General features: G+C 44.2%; 1 protein-coding gene across 1 annotated transcript in view; it reads left to right on the top strand.

Annotated features, from left to right (window-relative positions):
* The window catches only part of Cc2d2a (coiled-coil and C2 domain containing 2A), a 73,305-nt gene that overhangs the window by 27,492 nt on the left and 29,347 nt on the right, over positions 1-16,466 (top strand). The window contains exons 13-17 of the mRNA XM_036200346.1: positions 7,364-7,573; positions 8,923-9,029; positions 13,774-13,914; positions 14,961-15,117; positions 15,635-15,882. Coding sequence (XP_036056239.1) covers positions 7,364-7,573; positions 8,923-9,029; positions 13,774-13,914; positions 14,961-15,117; positions 15,635-15,882 — 863 coding nt within the window. The remainder of the gene's footprint in view (positions 1-7,363; positions 7,574-8,922; positions 9,030-13,773; positions 13,915-14,960; positions 15,118-15,634; positions 15,883-16,466) is intronic.

The raw sequence follows: 16,466 nt of genomic DNA, 5'->3' as shown, positions 1-16,466 counted from the left end.
CATGGGGCCACCAACTACTCAGTTCTGCTGTAAGCCTCAGGGTAGATGCCACCACAGTGATGGGAACATGTGTAGGCAAGCTTATGTGGTAATAGTGGAAGCCACAGAGACAAACCAAAATGGCAGCACCTGTTTCATAGCAGTTCATATCTTGAAAACTGGTCCACACCACGTGACCAGCATTAATCCCTTCTGAGGACAGTGCCACCACAATCAAGCTACCACCTGCCACCTGTTAGATTTCTGCCATGTCGACAAGCAACAACACCCCAGGGATCATGCTTGCAGCATTCCAAGCTCTGAGGGACAAACACCAGCCATCATTTTAAGTTGGTCATGTCTCCACACTGATGGAATTAAACAGAATGGGAGTGTGGCGACCATTCTATAAAGCAGAGCGGTGAGCAGAGAAGACTTGGCCCCTCTCAGAGTGTGTGAGCAGGCGTGGACTGCCTGGGGTCCAGCTCTGGGCAGTTCCTTTGCTCTCTGGGCCTCTCCATCATTGGAAAGTAGGAATGATAACACTGAGACCCCGGTCCTTGTGAATGCTGCCTCTCTTTGCACTTAAAACTTTTGTAAAATAGTTTTTACAGGCAGGTGTTAATGACTACTGCTTTGTGTAGAAGTGTGATCCTGGAAGTAGGTTTACACATAGGTCTCAGACAGGAGGGATTTATTGTCTACTTATCATCTACTGGCTTATCACAAGACAAAGATGCATGATATAATTAGTAATCAAGACAGCATGAAACATACGTCTTGTAACTCATCAGCCTGTGTCTTCATCCAGGCAGCCATCTAAGCATGAAACACTGATATAATGAAGCACTAAATAGTGGGGTAAAATGAGAAAACTGGGGTGGTTAAGTTAACAGTGAAAGGGAAAGGCTCTTTGGGAGCCAGTGAGTCTGACCTGTGTTCCTTAGCAGTTGTAAGCTAACGTGAAGATGCACTGGAGTTAAAGGGTCAGACTATCAGTGCACCAGGGGTAAAACGGCCGAGAGGATGCCTCTAGGACGCGAGACCAGATGGTCCTATTTCATCTCAGGTGAATGACCTTCTGCCTGGAGGCATAAACTGAGCTGCTAAAACTGGTGATTTCACCTTATGGAGTGCCAAAGAGATTACACCCATCTCCTGGAGACAGCCAAGACCACACAGCCAGAGGCCCCGCCTCCCCTTGCCCAGCACAGACTTGTACCCAGGATCTAGGTTCCAACAGACTCCCCAGTCAGACCCAATCTCCCCCTTCCCTTGGGGCTGGGGGTGTGGCTAGAGAAAGACAACACTCCCTTCTAATATACATTTAAATTGGCAGATATTCTAGTTTCCAACTGTTGCTGTGACAAATACTCTTCCCAAAAGCAAGATGGGGAGGAAAGGTTTTATATGGTGTATATTTCCAAGTCCTTGTCCATCACTGAGGATGGTCAGGGCAGGGACTCAACCAGGAGCTTCCCTGAAGGCAGGCCTTTGTGCTGTTCAACACAGCATTTCCTCTGACCCTGGGAATCGCTCACAGTCAAGGGAATTTGGCAGATACCATGGAGCTTAATGGCTCATAGGAATCTTCCTCAGCTAACTTCTTTTTATAGCCCAGGACCACCTACCTCCCCAGGGTGTGGTACCACCCACTCTATACCAATTAACTATCAACACAGTCCCTGACAGACACACCCATAGGTATGACCTAGGCTGTCGTCCCTCGATGGTGGCTTTCCACTCAGGTGACTCTAGGTTGTGTCAAGTTGACAGCCAAAACTAACAGGACAACAAATAACATTTTGTTTTTCTCATGTCCAGCATGACCTTTGCAAAATAGATACATTGTAGAATGGTAGAATCTGACATTACTAAGCTATTACCTCACAGTGACTTTCTGGTGCTCCCAGCATGTAACAGGTACTTTTACCTTTTTCAAGAATACAATAGGCCACCAGCAAAGCACCATCAACAGATCCCTTGAAACTGACTCTTGCTGTCCATAGGTATCCTCTGTCTAAGATCCCTTCATTTCCCTCTCACCACAGCTGCTGCAGAACTATTGATAGTAACCTCAAACATGGAACTAATCTGACCAACTATCATACGGATGAACAAAGATAGAAAATGTGAGATACACACAGTGAACGTGTTAGTCAACATTACTGTAACAAAATATCTGAAATAATCCACTTAAGAAGAGAAAGAGCCAGGTGTGGTGGCATGCCTTTAATCCCAGCACTTGGGAGGTAGAGGCAGGTGGATCTCTGTGAGTCCAAGGCCAACCTGCTCTAGAAAGCTAGTTCCAGGACAGCCAGGGCTACACAGAGAGACCCAGCTTCAACCAACAACAAAATGCTGTGTGCAAGTATATTCAGAAATGTCTTTCTTTCTCCTCACTCTGGGACTCAGCTGTCTCTCGTGAAAAATAACTTTTCTTGGGGACTGCCTTAGTTTTCTTATCAGATGATGGAAGTGGAGTCCTGCTGCTGGGTCAGGAGTCAGCAAATCCTTGGGCTCTTAAAGGACTCTTGAAAGTATCACCCTGAGAGGACCCAACTCTGATGCTCACTAAGCCCGGCAGAAGTGAGCCATCCCCCAGCAAAGCCATGCTCCTGTTAGTGAGACACACTAAAACACTACACTAGCAATTCCAATGATGGATGTATGTGCACCCAGAGGGCAGTTTGGGAGTGTCATTTAGAAGGTAGTTATTACTTAGCACTGAACATTTACTATGATGAACATTTACTTTCATTACAAAGAAAAATGTAGAGTTGATTAAAAGTAAAATAATCTGCAGCTTCTGAATTGAGATGAGGCCATTGATGATAAAGAATGTAAATAGATACATGAAGAAAAATGGCTATACTTCAAATAAACTATGCAGTTTAACACATTTTAAGGGAGATGGAATCTAAAAATTAAAAATATCAAATAGGACAAAACATAACAGAAAATGCAGTTTTCCTGATTATAGTAGCAAAGTGGGCTAGAGCAGTGGTTCCCAACCTGTGGGCTGCAACCCCCTTGGGAGCCAAAAAGCCCTTTTACAGGGTCCCCCAAGACCACCAGAAAACACAGATATTTACATTATGACTCATAACAGTAGAAAAATTACAGTTATAAAGTAGCAGCGAAAACAACTTCATAGTTAGGAGTCACCACAACCCGAGGAAGTGTACTAAAGGGTCTCTGCATCAGGAAAGGTTGAGAAGCACGGGGCTACAGTTACAAATGAGCAGCCACAGCAGCCCCGTTCCTTCCTTCCCCATTCCCTTCTGTGGTGTTGTGTCTTTAACTGGAAGTCTAATATGTGCTATGCTGTACTAAGTTTTGGGAATCCAAAGGCAGCAACATTCAGACTTGTCTTTAGCCTTTGTGTCACATGTGAGGAGCCAGGGGCTACAGGTACTGTGTCGGCTGGGGGCTGCCTGTTCTATCAGAAGTATGCCAGTTTGAGGAATTTGTCCGAAGTCCATTCTCCTTGCTAGTTACACTTGATGAAATTAGCACGTTCTCTGTCTGCTGTTCTTCCCAGCTTTTCACAGAAGTTCTGCATTGGTTGCAAAAGGCAAAAACTAGTGTAAGGGGGGCTTTGAAGGCTCCCCAAACTGAGGTTAAATTATAAAACTGAAGGAGGCAGTTTAGGGAGCTGAGCTGAAGGCTGGGACTTCGGCTGGGTGCTAGGAGAGTCTCTGCCCCTCCGTCTTTCCTCTGCTTCTTGCCTTTTGTAAGACAGGGCAGGGGTCTCCATGTGCCAGGGTAGGGTGGCGGGAATGACCCTTGATCGACTGACAGATCCAGAGAAAGGGGGTGATACTTTCTATACATCTGACTCTATCAATACGATGACAAATGCCAGTCCCTTGTAAAGGAATCATATACCCACCGAGCTCATAGTCCAGGTGGCATGGCGTGGTCCTTGAAAATGAGAATGCTCTCCAGGAAGACCTAGAAGAGCAGATGTGGGATCTGTCTGAGGCTCTGCACTTGAGCTTTATGATTATTTTCTCAGGACCTTATTTTTTAATATATATATATATATATATATATATATATATATATATTTTTTTTTTTTTTTCTTTTTAGCTTCTGCTGAGAATACTAGCAGATCACCCACTAACACCTCCTCTTAGAGCCTTGCTTTTTACTTTTCAAATGAAGAATCATGTCAACTTCACAACTCAAAATATACTCTGAAAATACTCTCTCCTTAGGGGAAATGGCTGCTATTTCTTTCATGATAGTTCTCAATCTATAAGAAATACAGTCAGATGGAAGAAGACAAGATCCAGGATTCTTTCTCCCAAATACAACGAGGGTTAGTGAATGGCTGAAGAGAGACCAGTAAAAGTTCCTGTAACATGAGCTCATCCCGAGTCGGGAGAGGAATGCATGGTAAAAGGTGCCCTGGGCAACATTGCAAGTCCTTAACAACACTCCAGCACAGGTTCCTACTCATCCCTAGAATACAGGCTGGGACCTGAGAACCACACCCTGAGTGGCTGTAACTGGAAACTCCCATGGAGAGGAAGCAGTGAGACAGAACTAGCAGCCAGAGAGGGAAGGAACTCCCATCACATCTGTGATTGACATCTAGTTGTATGTGTCTTACTACAGTGAAATTAATTAATGCAGGTTTTCTGAGTGGCCATAAGACTGTTTGAATTTGATTGCCACTTCTCAGTTCCATGCATTTTTCCAGATTAGTAGACGGTTAATGCAGCAGATGCTGACTGAAATCGGAGGTGTTGGTCTAAGACCAGTTGCTCAATTCTTTTGCAGGAAGGAGCTTTAAAAGCTATTTACGTTAACTGGAAACTTACAAGATAGTTGTGTCATAAATGCTTTCTTCGCAAGTTATGAGGCTAACTGAAGGTTGTGAAACCTCAAGGCAGAATTGATGCCCCATCCTGTATTACCTGTGTGGAATGTAATCAGTACTCTCTCCACTTAATTCCATTGCATGTCTCAGATAGGGATGCCAGATTCAGGCCAGAAACATTGGAATCTAGCCCAGCTCTACCCTGAACTTGCTTTGGGACCTTGGGCAAATTGCTGTGTGTCTCTGGGACTCTGTATCTTCCTCCGTGGAAATGGCTGACTGAGGAGAAATGTTTAGTTGGCACTTGTCAATCATGTGGAGCCTTGCAGCCCTTGGCATGCACCATCCTCTTGATTCAACAAAGACCGATGGGTTTCTGCAATCCAGTGAAGTCCAGCATCAAGTAGCAGCTGATTTCAAGGGAAAGAAAGCCATTACCTGACAAGATGAGGCTTGGAATGTGCAGAAGAGGGGATTCTGGCATTAGAGAGCCATGGTTGTAATGTTATTCTACAGCTGACTAAGAAGAGAAAGGGAAACTCTACACTGTGTGTGCTGCTTCTGTGTGTGTATGTGTGTGTGTGTGTGTGTGTGTGTGTGTGTGTAATGATGAAATTATTAAAATTATTAAGGCTACTCCACGTAGTTAAAAGGAAGGTTTATTTTGTGGGGTAACTTACAAATGAAGGTAGGTTATAGGGTCTGGCAAAGGTATGGCACAGTCCGGCAGTGTTCTCTGGAGAACTCTGCTCAGTCTACCTCCAGCGTCGAGGGTCCAGGCGCCAAGAGATTCCTTGCATCTCGTTCCTGGGTCTTCAGCATCCTCTCTCAGCCCCGCCTTGTAGGCGTGACCATTTCCGAAGCATCAATGAGGGTTGTAACTTCCAGGCCAAGGCTGGAATGGCTACCCACTACATGTGTGTGTGTCTATGTGCTGCATATATGCATGTTTGCTGTGTGCTGTCTGTTGTGTGTGCTGTGTGTCTGTATGCTGTGTGTTGTGTGCATAGAAACGTCTCATTTGTTCAGTGGATCCTGTGGTTTTGCATTTATTATTAGTTGTCAGCATAATTTCCTATATTTGTATTTCTGGTGAAGCCTGTTCATAGGAGCCTTCATTTGCTGGTAAAATTCTTGCTTCTTGGTACTGGAATTCAAAAAAGGAATAGATAGTTGATTTCATTTTACCCAGTCAATTCTATACTTTTTTCCTACATGAGCAGGCTATGGGTGTATGTTTAGGGTTTGTGGCTTCTTATGAGACTTAATATAGTATGTTCTATATTTAATTAATAAAACATGCAGAGTCTCCTTTAAAATGGCATTCAGTGTATCCTTAATGAGAAGCCCTACAAACTTATTTATTCTTGACAGTTTCAAACATGCATGCAATGTATTGGGTTCATAGTTATCCCCATTACACTGCCTTATATTTGTCTCTATTACACTGTCTTATCTCACTCCTGAAGGCCCCTTCTTTCTCCCACTTAATTCCCCTCCTTCTTTCATCAGACTTTTTATTTGTAAACATCCTTATAAAAGTGATTATGTATCTTAGAATATCATAATCTTGAATAGGAATAGATTAAGTCTTCCTCAGTACCTTTCAAAACACGCTTTCTTTCCCAAATCTACATTAGCCTGTGTTCTAGTAATTGCTGATGGTCCCTACCTTGAGTTCAGGTTCAGTTCAATCAACTATGGAAAGCTTCCAGACACTTGGTAGAACCGAATCTCAAAGATACCACCTCTCTTCCTACCAGAGAGGAAGACCCCACCCCTTACCTTCTGCCTGTTTGCTACTGTGGTATGTATACAAGCTGTACCGCACGAAGGACTGCCATGTTGATAACAGGACGCTAACTTCACTGGACTTGCTTTAAGAGTTTCTGGAAATCACAATGTCTCTGGGGCTCTGCACCTTCACCTGTAGATACAAGAAGCTGAGGGACATTTAATTGGCATTTTGTGGGTTGCTAGACATGCTCCCAAGTTCCTCATCTGTATCATCTCCTTGATTCAACAACAATGAAGAATTCAGAGCTCACCTCTGCAGAAAGCATTGGGTTTCTTTCTTTCTTAAAGCAGCATGCCCTGGCGGCAGTCTATCACTACCCAGGAGCGAGTGTAAACACAGGTGATGTTCATCAGCTTCAATAATCAGTGGCCACTGGTGAGAAATTCCTTGGAAGGGTTCTAGAAGGAAAGCAGTCTTATCTGATGCACTATACATCAAGGAATTGCATTACTGTTTTCTGCACACTGGACTCAGCTCTCCCGCCCCTCTTCCTATGTTATTCCACATGCTACAAATCTTAAAATCTCCATTATAAGAGAGGAGGCATCTGTGATCCAAATAATGATTGGTTTGCAATGAACCCTACACCTCTCAAATTAGAATATATTTTCAAGGTCATCGGCTGCAGAACCCAAGACTTCAAGAAACAGGGAAATCCACACGCAAAAGATCTATGATAGTTTGCATCTGATGGCCTTTCCTTGGAGGACAAGCACACAGTGTGCTTTGAACTCACAGTCTGATCTCTTTGACAGGCGGTGAAATATGTTCACAGCAGACAGCATATGATTGGATCTGGAGACCCTCCAGGGAATTTCCAACTGGACATCGATATTTCAGGGTTAATCTTCTCTCACCATCCCTGTTTCAGCCGAGAGCACGTTTTGGCATCCAAGCTGGCCCAGTTGTATGACCAGTACCTTGCAAGACAGCAAAGAAACAAAACGAAATTTCTCACAGATAAGGTACTTGTGTGTTTCCATGCTTGTTGTCAATGGGGCAGCTTATTCTGATTAATCTAGTATTAATTAACGGCGTGTCTCAGAAACACTTTTACTTTCAATGATAACAGTGGGTCTTTCTGAGTTCTTAACACACAATAGTAGTCTTTTGATATGAAGAAATCACATGCTTCTGTCCCTATTTCACGTGTTCTCTCTGTCCAGGAGTATGACACTGTCCCACCTTGAGGAAAAAAGGAGGGTGTCTTACTTCTTCCTGTCACTGTGATAAAATGCCCAGACAAAAGTGCCTTGAAGAAGAAAGGGTTAATTTTGGGTCACAGTTCAAGATACAGTCCATCATGTTGAGGAAGTTAAGGAAGCAGGGGCTGAGGCAACTGATCACCCCCATTACCCAGAACAGAGAGCAACACATGCATACCGGCTAGCGCTCAGCTCTTTCTCCATTGTGGATAGTCCAGGATCTCTGCCTAATGCATGGTGCTGCCCACAGTAGGTAGGTCTTCCCTTCCCAACTAACTCAGTCAAGAGAATTCCCTCACATACATGCCTAGATGCCAACATGTGATTCTAGAGCTTATCAAGTTGAAAAAGTGGGCTCACAGGAGAGTATAGACGGTATGCAGCTAGGGAGCCCAAATTCTGCAGCACACATTTGCCTTAAAGAGGATGTGATGACACCCATGAGGAATAGTGCACACCATGTGGTTCACAGTTATTACTTGATGAAGTGATCTTGGATCCTGAGACTGTCAGTGCCTTGAGAATGTGCCTGCCTGAGAGAAATTCTCATGTTTATGTAGATTTTCCCACAGTGTAGCACTCAAACACAGGCCAGCTACTTCAGCTGGTGCAGAGGATTGGCTAAGACCCTTGGGATTCATTTTCAGTCTGATACTATCCCATGGGACTTCTACTGGCAATTGTGGTTTCAGATAATTTTAGAATCCTGCCCAACCTTAAAAACCAACTGTCTGCATAAGAGGCTCCCCTATAATCCCTCCTCCAGCTTTGTGATTTCTTCATATCAAAAGACTAATATTGTGTGTTTAAGAACCCAGAAAGACTATTTTCATTGAAAGTAAAAGTGTTTCTGAGACACTCAGTAAAATTTATATTTCTAATGAGCATTCTGATTATCTAGGTTCCAGAGCAAAAATGGAAAAACACTGTTCCATAGACTTCCAGATTGATAAAGCAGAGGCATCAACTCTCTGTCAGTGTTGGTTTTGGTGATTGTGGTGAAAGTCTGGAGATGGCCAGTGCCTTGAGCCTCCACAGAAGTGATCTCACCATTCCACTCAGGATTTACAGAGTTTCTAACACAAAACTTCTACCCCTATCTTGTTAAGCTCCAAGCACTAAGAAAAGCGGTTCAGACCGGACTTAACCCAGAGAAAGCTCATCAGTCTCTTGACACAACCCAGAAAACCATCAATGAATATAAATCTGAAATTCGGTGAGTAAAATTTTCAAAGACTCCCCTTGTTCCCTATTAGACGTGTATTTACAGTTCATATTTCCAGACTTTTTAAAATGCACTCAATTCATGTGAATTTCTGCCAAATGAAACAATGATACTAATAATCTAACATATGAATGCAGAATTTGAAGTCTAACAATAGCAACTCGGTCATGAAGAAAGATTAGCAGTCAATCAAGGAAGAGGGAGGGGCTCACAGGCCCTACCTCCCTTGACCTCTGAACTGTTGGCTATATACAGAATCTGGAAGAGGAGGAGATCACTGTCTTTGGTTGTGTACCCACAGATGAGGCCACCAGGCTCCAACAGATAGCTCCAATCCCACAGTCATACAGACAGCACTTGGTTGATTCTGGGGTGCCACAAACATGATTTTTGGGGAGGGTACAGGGTGGACAGGGGAGGTAGAGAGTTAAAAGGCACAAGAATAAAATGTGTATATATGTGAAATTATAGAATAATAATAATTTTTAAAATTGGTCTGGCACAAAAGAGTGCCCACCAGCTGGAACCCAGAGTTTCAGGGGTGTGTACTCTAGGGAGCCACATGCCTTTTCACAGAGAGACACATGCCAGGATGTGTGCAGCATCATTCACAAAAGTGAGACTTAGAAATAACCAATGCTACCAGGATCACATCTATGCAGAGGCAGACATCTGTTCCACAGTTTAAGATGGATGAGCCTGATAGCATGCTCCCACATGGGTGAACCTGGAAAGCAGCGTTGAATGATAAGCCCCATGGGCTGTTTCCTGTATGGTATGGCCCACAAAGAACACATGAACAAGGGTTGAGGATTTAGCTCAGTGGTTGAGCTAGCAAGCGCTCTACCTGGGTTGGGTCCTCAGCTCTGGAAAACAAAACAAAACAAAACAAAAAAACACATGAACAATACTCATTTGTCATGGGTAACACTGCAGACAGAACAGGTACACACCCCATTTTTTATTCTGGGAGGGCGGGAAGGGATGTAGGGCTGGGGGTGGCTGGGGTGGGTCTCCAGTTGTAATTATTATATTTCATTGAAAAAAATTCCTGAGTAACTTAGAGGCAATGTCAGTGGGCAGCATCATGTTCAGTATCTATACTTTTCTATTTCTTTGAGTTATTCATAAATTTAAAATTTAAAGCTTAAAGCCCCATCATTGCTCCTAAATAAGGAAATATAGAATATGAAATTCCTACCCTCTCAGGGAAAATCCTGGTGAGCAGTTTCTTGATGGTTCCATGTACTGTGAGTGTTTACACATGGGTGTCTGTGTGCTCGTGTTTTATGGTTTTAGAGAATCCTTGCATATTCTATTCCATCACCCACTTTTTTTATGTTCCCCATATCTTGGTCCTTTTCCTTGCACTGCACATCTCAATCTCTATTGTTCAAAGGCCACCATTTATTACAACAGATTTACTATAGCGTATATAGTCTCCGGTGACAGGCATTGCTCAGATAATATTTAAATTGTGCGATAATTAAAATCCCTAAATCTATGTGTTAGTGTGTGGGTAATTCTACAGAACAAATTCTTACAACAGAAAACAATAAATCATGGAGTTTCAATGTGTGTTTTTCTTTCTCCAATCTAGGCATGAATTGGAAATTCTTCTCGCAAAGTGGGAATTAGTGCAGTTTATATACTGGAAAAGAATGAAAAGTATGCTTAAAATGGAAAGTATTATTATTATTGTAGTTATGTTTGGTGTTCATCGTTATGTAGACAAACCCGGCCTCAAAGCTGTGGCAGTCCTCCTGCCTCAGCCTCTCAGAGGTATAGGCGTATACAGCCTTCTAAAATTATCTCCTATATTTAAAACATCACGGCCTCTACGTGAGGATAATTTTAGTCTTAGCATAGAGGGAGTATGAAAACAGTGACGGCTTGAGAGAGACAGAGAAAGAGGAAGGAGAGGAAGAACAGGAAGGAGACAGAGACATACAGAGAGAGGCAGGGGAGGGAAAAGTTTAGGAGAGAAACAGAGAGAAGAGAAACAAACCCACTTTTCCCTAGAACTGTGCTGATAACTCTGAAACGCAGCTGACTTGTGTGTGAGACAGTCACAGACACAGCCCACTCCAGTTACTCCGCAACCCTCAGAGATGAAAAATTCTGAGCATCAGCATATATGATGCAGTAAAAGGAGGGCTTCCCACTGTCTCTGAGTTTTTACTAAGAGAAACTAACCTTGTATACATGGCCTATTCTAGGATAGCTTATTGAGGGGGCCCTTTCGTTAACTCTCTGAAACCAGCTGATCATCCCCCAACTCCCCTGTGGCTTCCCAAGCCAACATCTGCTGAGCCCTGGCTTGGTACACTTGACCTGGAACCATTTGCAGCATTTTTCCATTTGACTTTCCCCCCCACACTTGACCTTTTAAAGCAGCATTGTGACTCTGTTGCTGATCCCCTGATGTCATGTGTTGCTAAGGCAGGAATCATGGATGCCATGTGTTGCTAAGGCAGGGATCATGGATGCCATGTGTTGCTAAGGCAGGGATCATGGATGCCATGTGTTGCTAAGGCAGGAATCATGGATGGCATGTGTTGCAGGGAGAGATTTTAACTCTCTACCGGGCCTTCACACTAGATGTGCTCCCTCTTGACAAATAAGAATTCAAGGGCTTACAGGTACCATGCAGCTAACCCTCTGTATCATAATTCCATCTATGACCAAACTTCTGGAAAGCACTCACACCCATACCATCTCCACTCGTTACTCTGCCCCCGACTCACTCACCCTGCCTCTGAGGCAGATTTTGCTGCCACCAGCCCCTGAGACCTCTGCAGCTCTCTTGGTTCATGGACATTGGCACTCAGCCCCATTGCCTATTTAGAAATATCTTCCATGATGATGTAGTTGTCCTTACTATCCTTGGTCCATTCTACCTTCTCCGCCTAGCTAATGCCTCAGGTGGTTGTTGTCTAGCCCTTCCTCTCCTAAAGGCATCCTCTACTGTGGATTCACAGAGAGGTCAGTGGCTCTGCAAGCCTTCTTAGACCTGGGTACCCTGACCACGCTGTAGACCCTGCTCACCTACGTTCTCCCCAGTGCCCTGCTCAACAATCACCCTTCTCTCTTCCTCCACAGCTCTGCCACCATTTCTAACTGAATGTTCTTCTGGGATTCTTTGCCCTTTTTAACTCATATGGCAATTGTTTTTGTTGTTGAGAAAAGTTTCCAGTATTTCTGAGAAATTATTTTGTTGGGAATTGCCAAAGGAAGTAGGAAAAAAAAATATCTGAAGGTGTTACATAGCTCAGTAAACTGATTTGATATTTCAGTTTTTAAAAAAATAAGGCAAGGGGAGTAGCAGATAATAGGATAAAGGAAGATCAGGCCTTTAACAATGACAGTCCTCTGTGGGATGGTGGCCAGGTTAGGATCTACACACACCATATGTGTTAACTTATATTTCCAGCTAGCCTGCAAAGTGAGTTCCATTAGCATGCCTATTTTACAGGTGAGCATGGAAAAGTGATATAGCTTGTCCAGGGCTAGCTATTAGATGTCAAAGCCAGAATTCACAGCAGACTGTCACTCTCCTGCTTTCTAAGGACATCGGAGTTCCCTGAGCCTTGGCTTCCCAACAGTAGCTACCATGCTTTGCCATCCCCTTTTCCACTGCCTGCTGAACAACGAGGCAGCTAGACTGCCTTACTTCTCTGCCCTGTCTCTACGGCCCAAGTCATTCCGAGGAGAACCATCATACCCTGGCCTTCCCATAGCCAGGAGATGCTCATTTCTGCAGTGTTTGGCCCTTTTGGCTTCCTCAGGATGTTCTCCTAGGCAGACCCCATGTTACCAACATGTCATCATTCACCTGTATGTCCATCTTCTAAGCTAAACTGCAAACTGCCTGAGCACAGAGACACTACCTCTTTTCTAGACATGTCTATATCCCCTGGACTGGCACATGGCTCCTATTCAAAATTAATCCACTAGCTGATTTATGGTTTACTAGAGTGAATTGGGGGGGGGGGGCCTGAATTGGGCTACCATTTGTGAAGAGGGCTTAAAAATGTATTAGATGATTCCAAAACAGGCTGAACTAACTGACATGAAGAGAAGAGCATTTTCAGCCTCTTCAGTTGAGACCAAAGACACTTCTCATCTCATTAGCACTAAAATCCTCCAAAGCAGGCAACAGCATTGCATCATCTCTGTGCAGAACTCGTGATGTGTGTTGACAGAGAGGGACCTCAGTGCTTGGCTTCCAAGTGGGATGCCAGCATTCTTAATCTATGACAACTACGCCTGCTAGTCCCTTCCTTCATCACTACAAAGGCAGCTGTCTGTTGGAGGGAGCCTAGTTTGAAAAAGAATTTTAAAAGATAATTTAGTTTATCAAATTCAGATTCAGCTAGAGAGATTAAATAGGCAAACTTGCAAAACACGGATCTCATCCCATTGCCTTCCTTTTCTACTTCCTTTCTCAGCTCCTAACAAAACAGTTTCTCAGAAATACTGAAAACGCTTAGCAGGAAAAAAATTGTGATGGGGTGAATTAGAGAACTGAAGAATCCCAAATTTACTTACAAACTGTGGCAGAGCTGGAGAGAGTTGATGTTAAGCAGAGAGCTGGGCTGCAGTTTGGTAGCCCTGTGTAGACTGGAGGGTTGGATCTTGCAGCTGTCTACTTCAGTGTGTAATCATGAAGTATTACTAACGTTTTATAAACTGACACAACTGATACAAACACATCCCTTATGACATTCCACAGGCACACTCGAAAACTGCGTGATGCAGAACAAGAGAAAGATAGAACACTGCTGAAGACCATCATAAAGGTTTGGAAAGAGATGAAGTCACTACGAGAGTTCCAGAGGTTTACAAACACACCCCTGAAGCTTGTCTTGAGAAAGTAAGGCTTTCCAAGTATCGGTTTAATGGGCTGTATCATACATCAGGGAAGATGTGTAGTGTATGGATAGTTTAAAAACTACCAACAAACAGCAGCAGCCTCGGAACTGCTTCCTGAGCTGAGAAAGAGCATTGCAGCTACCTGAAGGTCCCCAGCCTCTCTCCAGCAGCAGTAACAGCTGTCTGAGCTTCTGTGATTATCATTTTCCTGGCTCTGTACATAACCCCTAAGAACACACACTTTAATATTGCTTGTCTTTCACTTTTACAGAATCCATGTATAAAAACAGTTACTTCTTTGTGCTTTGTGTATGTCCGTGATTGACGGTGTGTGCCTATAGTATTGTTTTATAAAAACCCTACTATAGGAGCTGAGGCTTAGTTGAGAGAATGTTTGCAGATAAGCATTAAGATCTGAGTTCAGATCCGAACACCCATGACAAAAGCCAGGCATTCTTGCAGAAGTTTGGAATTCTAGGCGTGAGAGTAGGGATGGCGGGGGAGGTCCCTGACCAACCAGTCTAGCCACCTGATGAGAACCAAGCTCAGGAAGACAGGCTGTCTCAAAAGATAAGGTGAACAATAGTGGAAGACATGAAACATCTATCTCTGGCTTCCAGATGTATACGCATCACACACACACACACACACACACACACACACACACACACAGAGAGAGAGAGAGAGAGAGAGAGAGAGAGAGAGAGAGAGAGAGAGAGAGCTTCACTATATATACTTTCAGACTTTCTTTTAGTGTGCATGCACGTAGGTTTCCAGACGTGTCCCTGGGAGGGAAATTGTTGAGTCCTAAGGGAACACATTCTGAGGGGTAATGGTGCTTAATGCTTTCACCAGTGTTCCCATCACCAGGTTAGGGTCAAATTTCTGTTTCCCTGACTGCTCATAAGGGTGGGCCTTTTTTATGAATTCGCCATATGTATGCCCTTTTTGTGAGATGCTTGAGATTTGGTCAATTTGTAATGGTCTTACTTAGATGCCTTATTTATATCTCCTTTACTTATTTGTAATTTGCAAACTCATTTAAAGGGAAAAAGTTGACCAGAAAGTGGATGAAGATGCATATGAAGCAGAGATTCAAGCTGAGATCCATGAATTGCTGGAAGAGCACACGGAAGAATACACAAGGAAGATGGAAGAGTACAGAACATCGCATCAGCAGTGGAAGGCCTGGAGGAAGGCCCAGGTTGGCACATCATGCATCCTGGGCTGCTTAGGGGGAGTCTGAGAGGGTGAACCCCTGAAACAAGAGGGAAGCTAGACCAGCAGCCCAAATGGGGGTCTCCTGCTGGCTTTTCTCTGTATCTCTCCTACTCCCTTGCTGGGGGGCAAAAGGTATTGACTGGTTAATATATTTGTTCAAAAACCCACCTCAACCCTGTGCTCTGCACAGATGATGTATTGATAGTGCTGTTTATAATCAGTAATGTACATGCTAAATGTGTCTTTTCCATGTGTGACCACCTTGAATGGAGGGTGTTGATGTCCCTGCTGAATGTTCTACAGATGTTGCCTCATGTCAGAAGTCCTGGGGTGGGAGGTGTTCTGGGCTTGTCTCCACTTGGTGAGAGAGTTAAGGCACAGGGAAGTGCTGGTGGAGACGGGCTGGGGTGGGATCCCCTGGGGTCCCTGTTCTGAGCACCACACTCCTGAAGGACAGTCCTGGAGATCATTTGGAAGCCAGGACACCTCTTCCCCAACAGAGAGCCAAAAAGAAGAAAAAGAAGGGGACAGCAGAAGAGCACCCCGAGGAGGAGGAGGAGGTGGTCGAGGAGCCCTTTCCAGAGGAGGAGCTCACGAAACCCGTCCCCCCAGAGCTCACTGACCCAGCTGTCATAGAACAGCAGGTGCGGGAGCGAGTAGCCCACAGCAGGAGGAAGCCAGGGGAGCCCATGCTGGTCCCAGAGTTGAGTCTGGCAGGGAATGTGACCCCCAATGAGCAGTGTCCCAGGTAAGCACATGTTCTGACCATTGATGACACCGGAGCATACTCACATGTACCCATGCACACACATCAGCATATGGTGAGGTATGCATCTGATCACACTATACCGTATGATCAGAGGACTCATGCCGTCATACACAGGCATGAGGGTGAATATGTGAAACTGCTGATGTATCCTTACTTTGGAGATTCCCTAGGGTTCTCCCACCTGTGCACCCCACTTGTCACTCAGGAGCACTTGTGGGAGAAGAACCCCAATGCAAGTCGATGCCTGCTCTTTGTAGTAGCTGTCTGTACCCGTGCCCACTCTGGCTAGCACGAGCACTGAGGTGTCTCTTCATTTCTTGGTAACAGGTCTGGATGTATCCCAACTGTGGGGGTATAAAACATTAAATCTGGTACTCCATTTCATGATGACAAGATTACCATTAGGGATAATGAAACATTCTGCAAGTGTGTAGCACTGGTCATTTTGTACATGAGTGTTTTTAATGGCGCTAAAATGGGGATTTGAAAACAGTTAAAATTTGGCACAGTGGTTCATGCTTGAAACTCCAAGACTTGGGAAATAGAGACAGAAGGATCAGGGA

The sequence above is a fragment of the Onychomys torridus genome, chromosome 10 (genome assembly GCF_903995425.1).
Source record: "Onychomys torridus chromosome 10, mOncTor1.1, whole genome shotgun sequence".
Taxonomy (NCBI): Eukaryota; Metazoa; Chordata; class Mammalia; order Rodentia; family Cricetidae; genus Onychomys; species Onychomys torridus.
The sequence above is the reverse complement of the archived record's forward strand: the minus strand, read 5'-3'. Positions and strand labels throughout refer to the sequence as shown.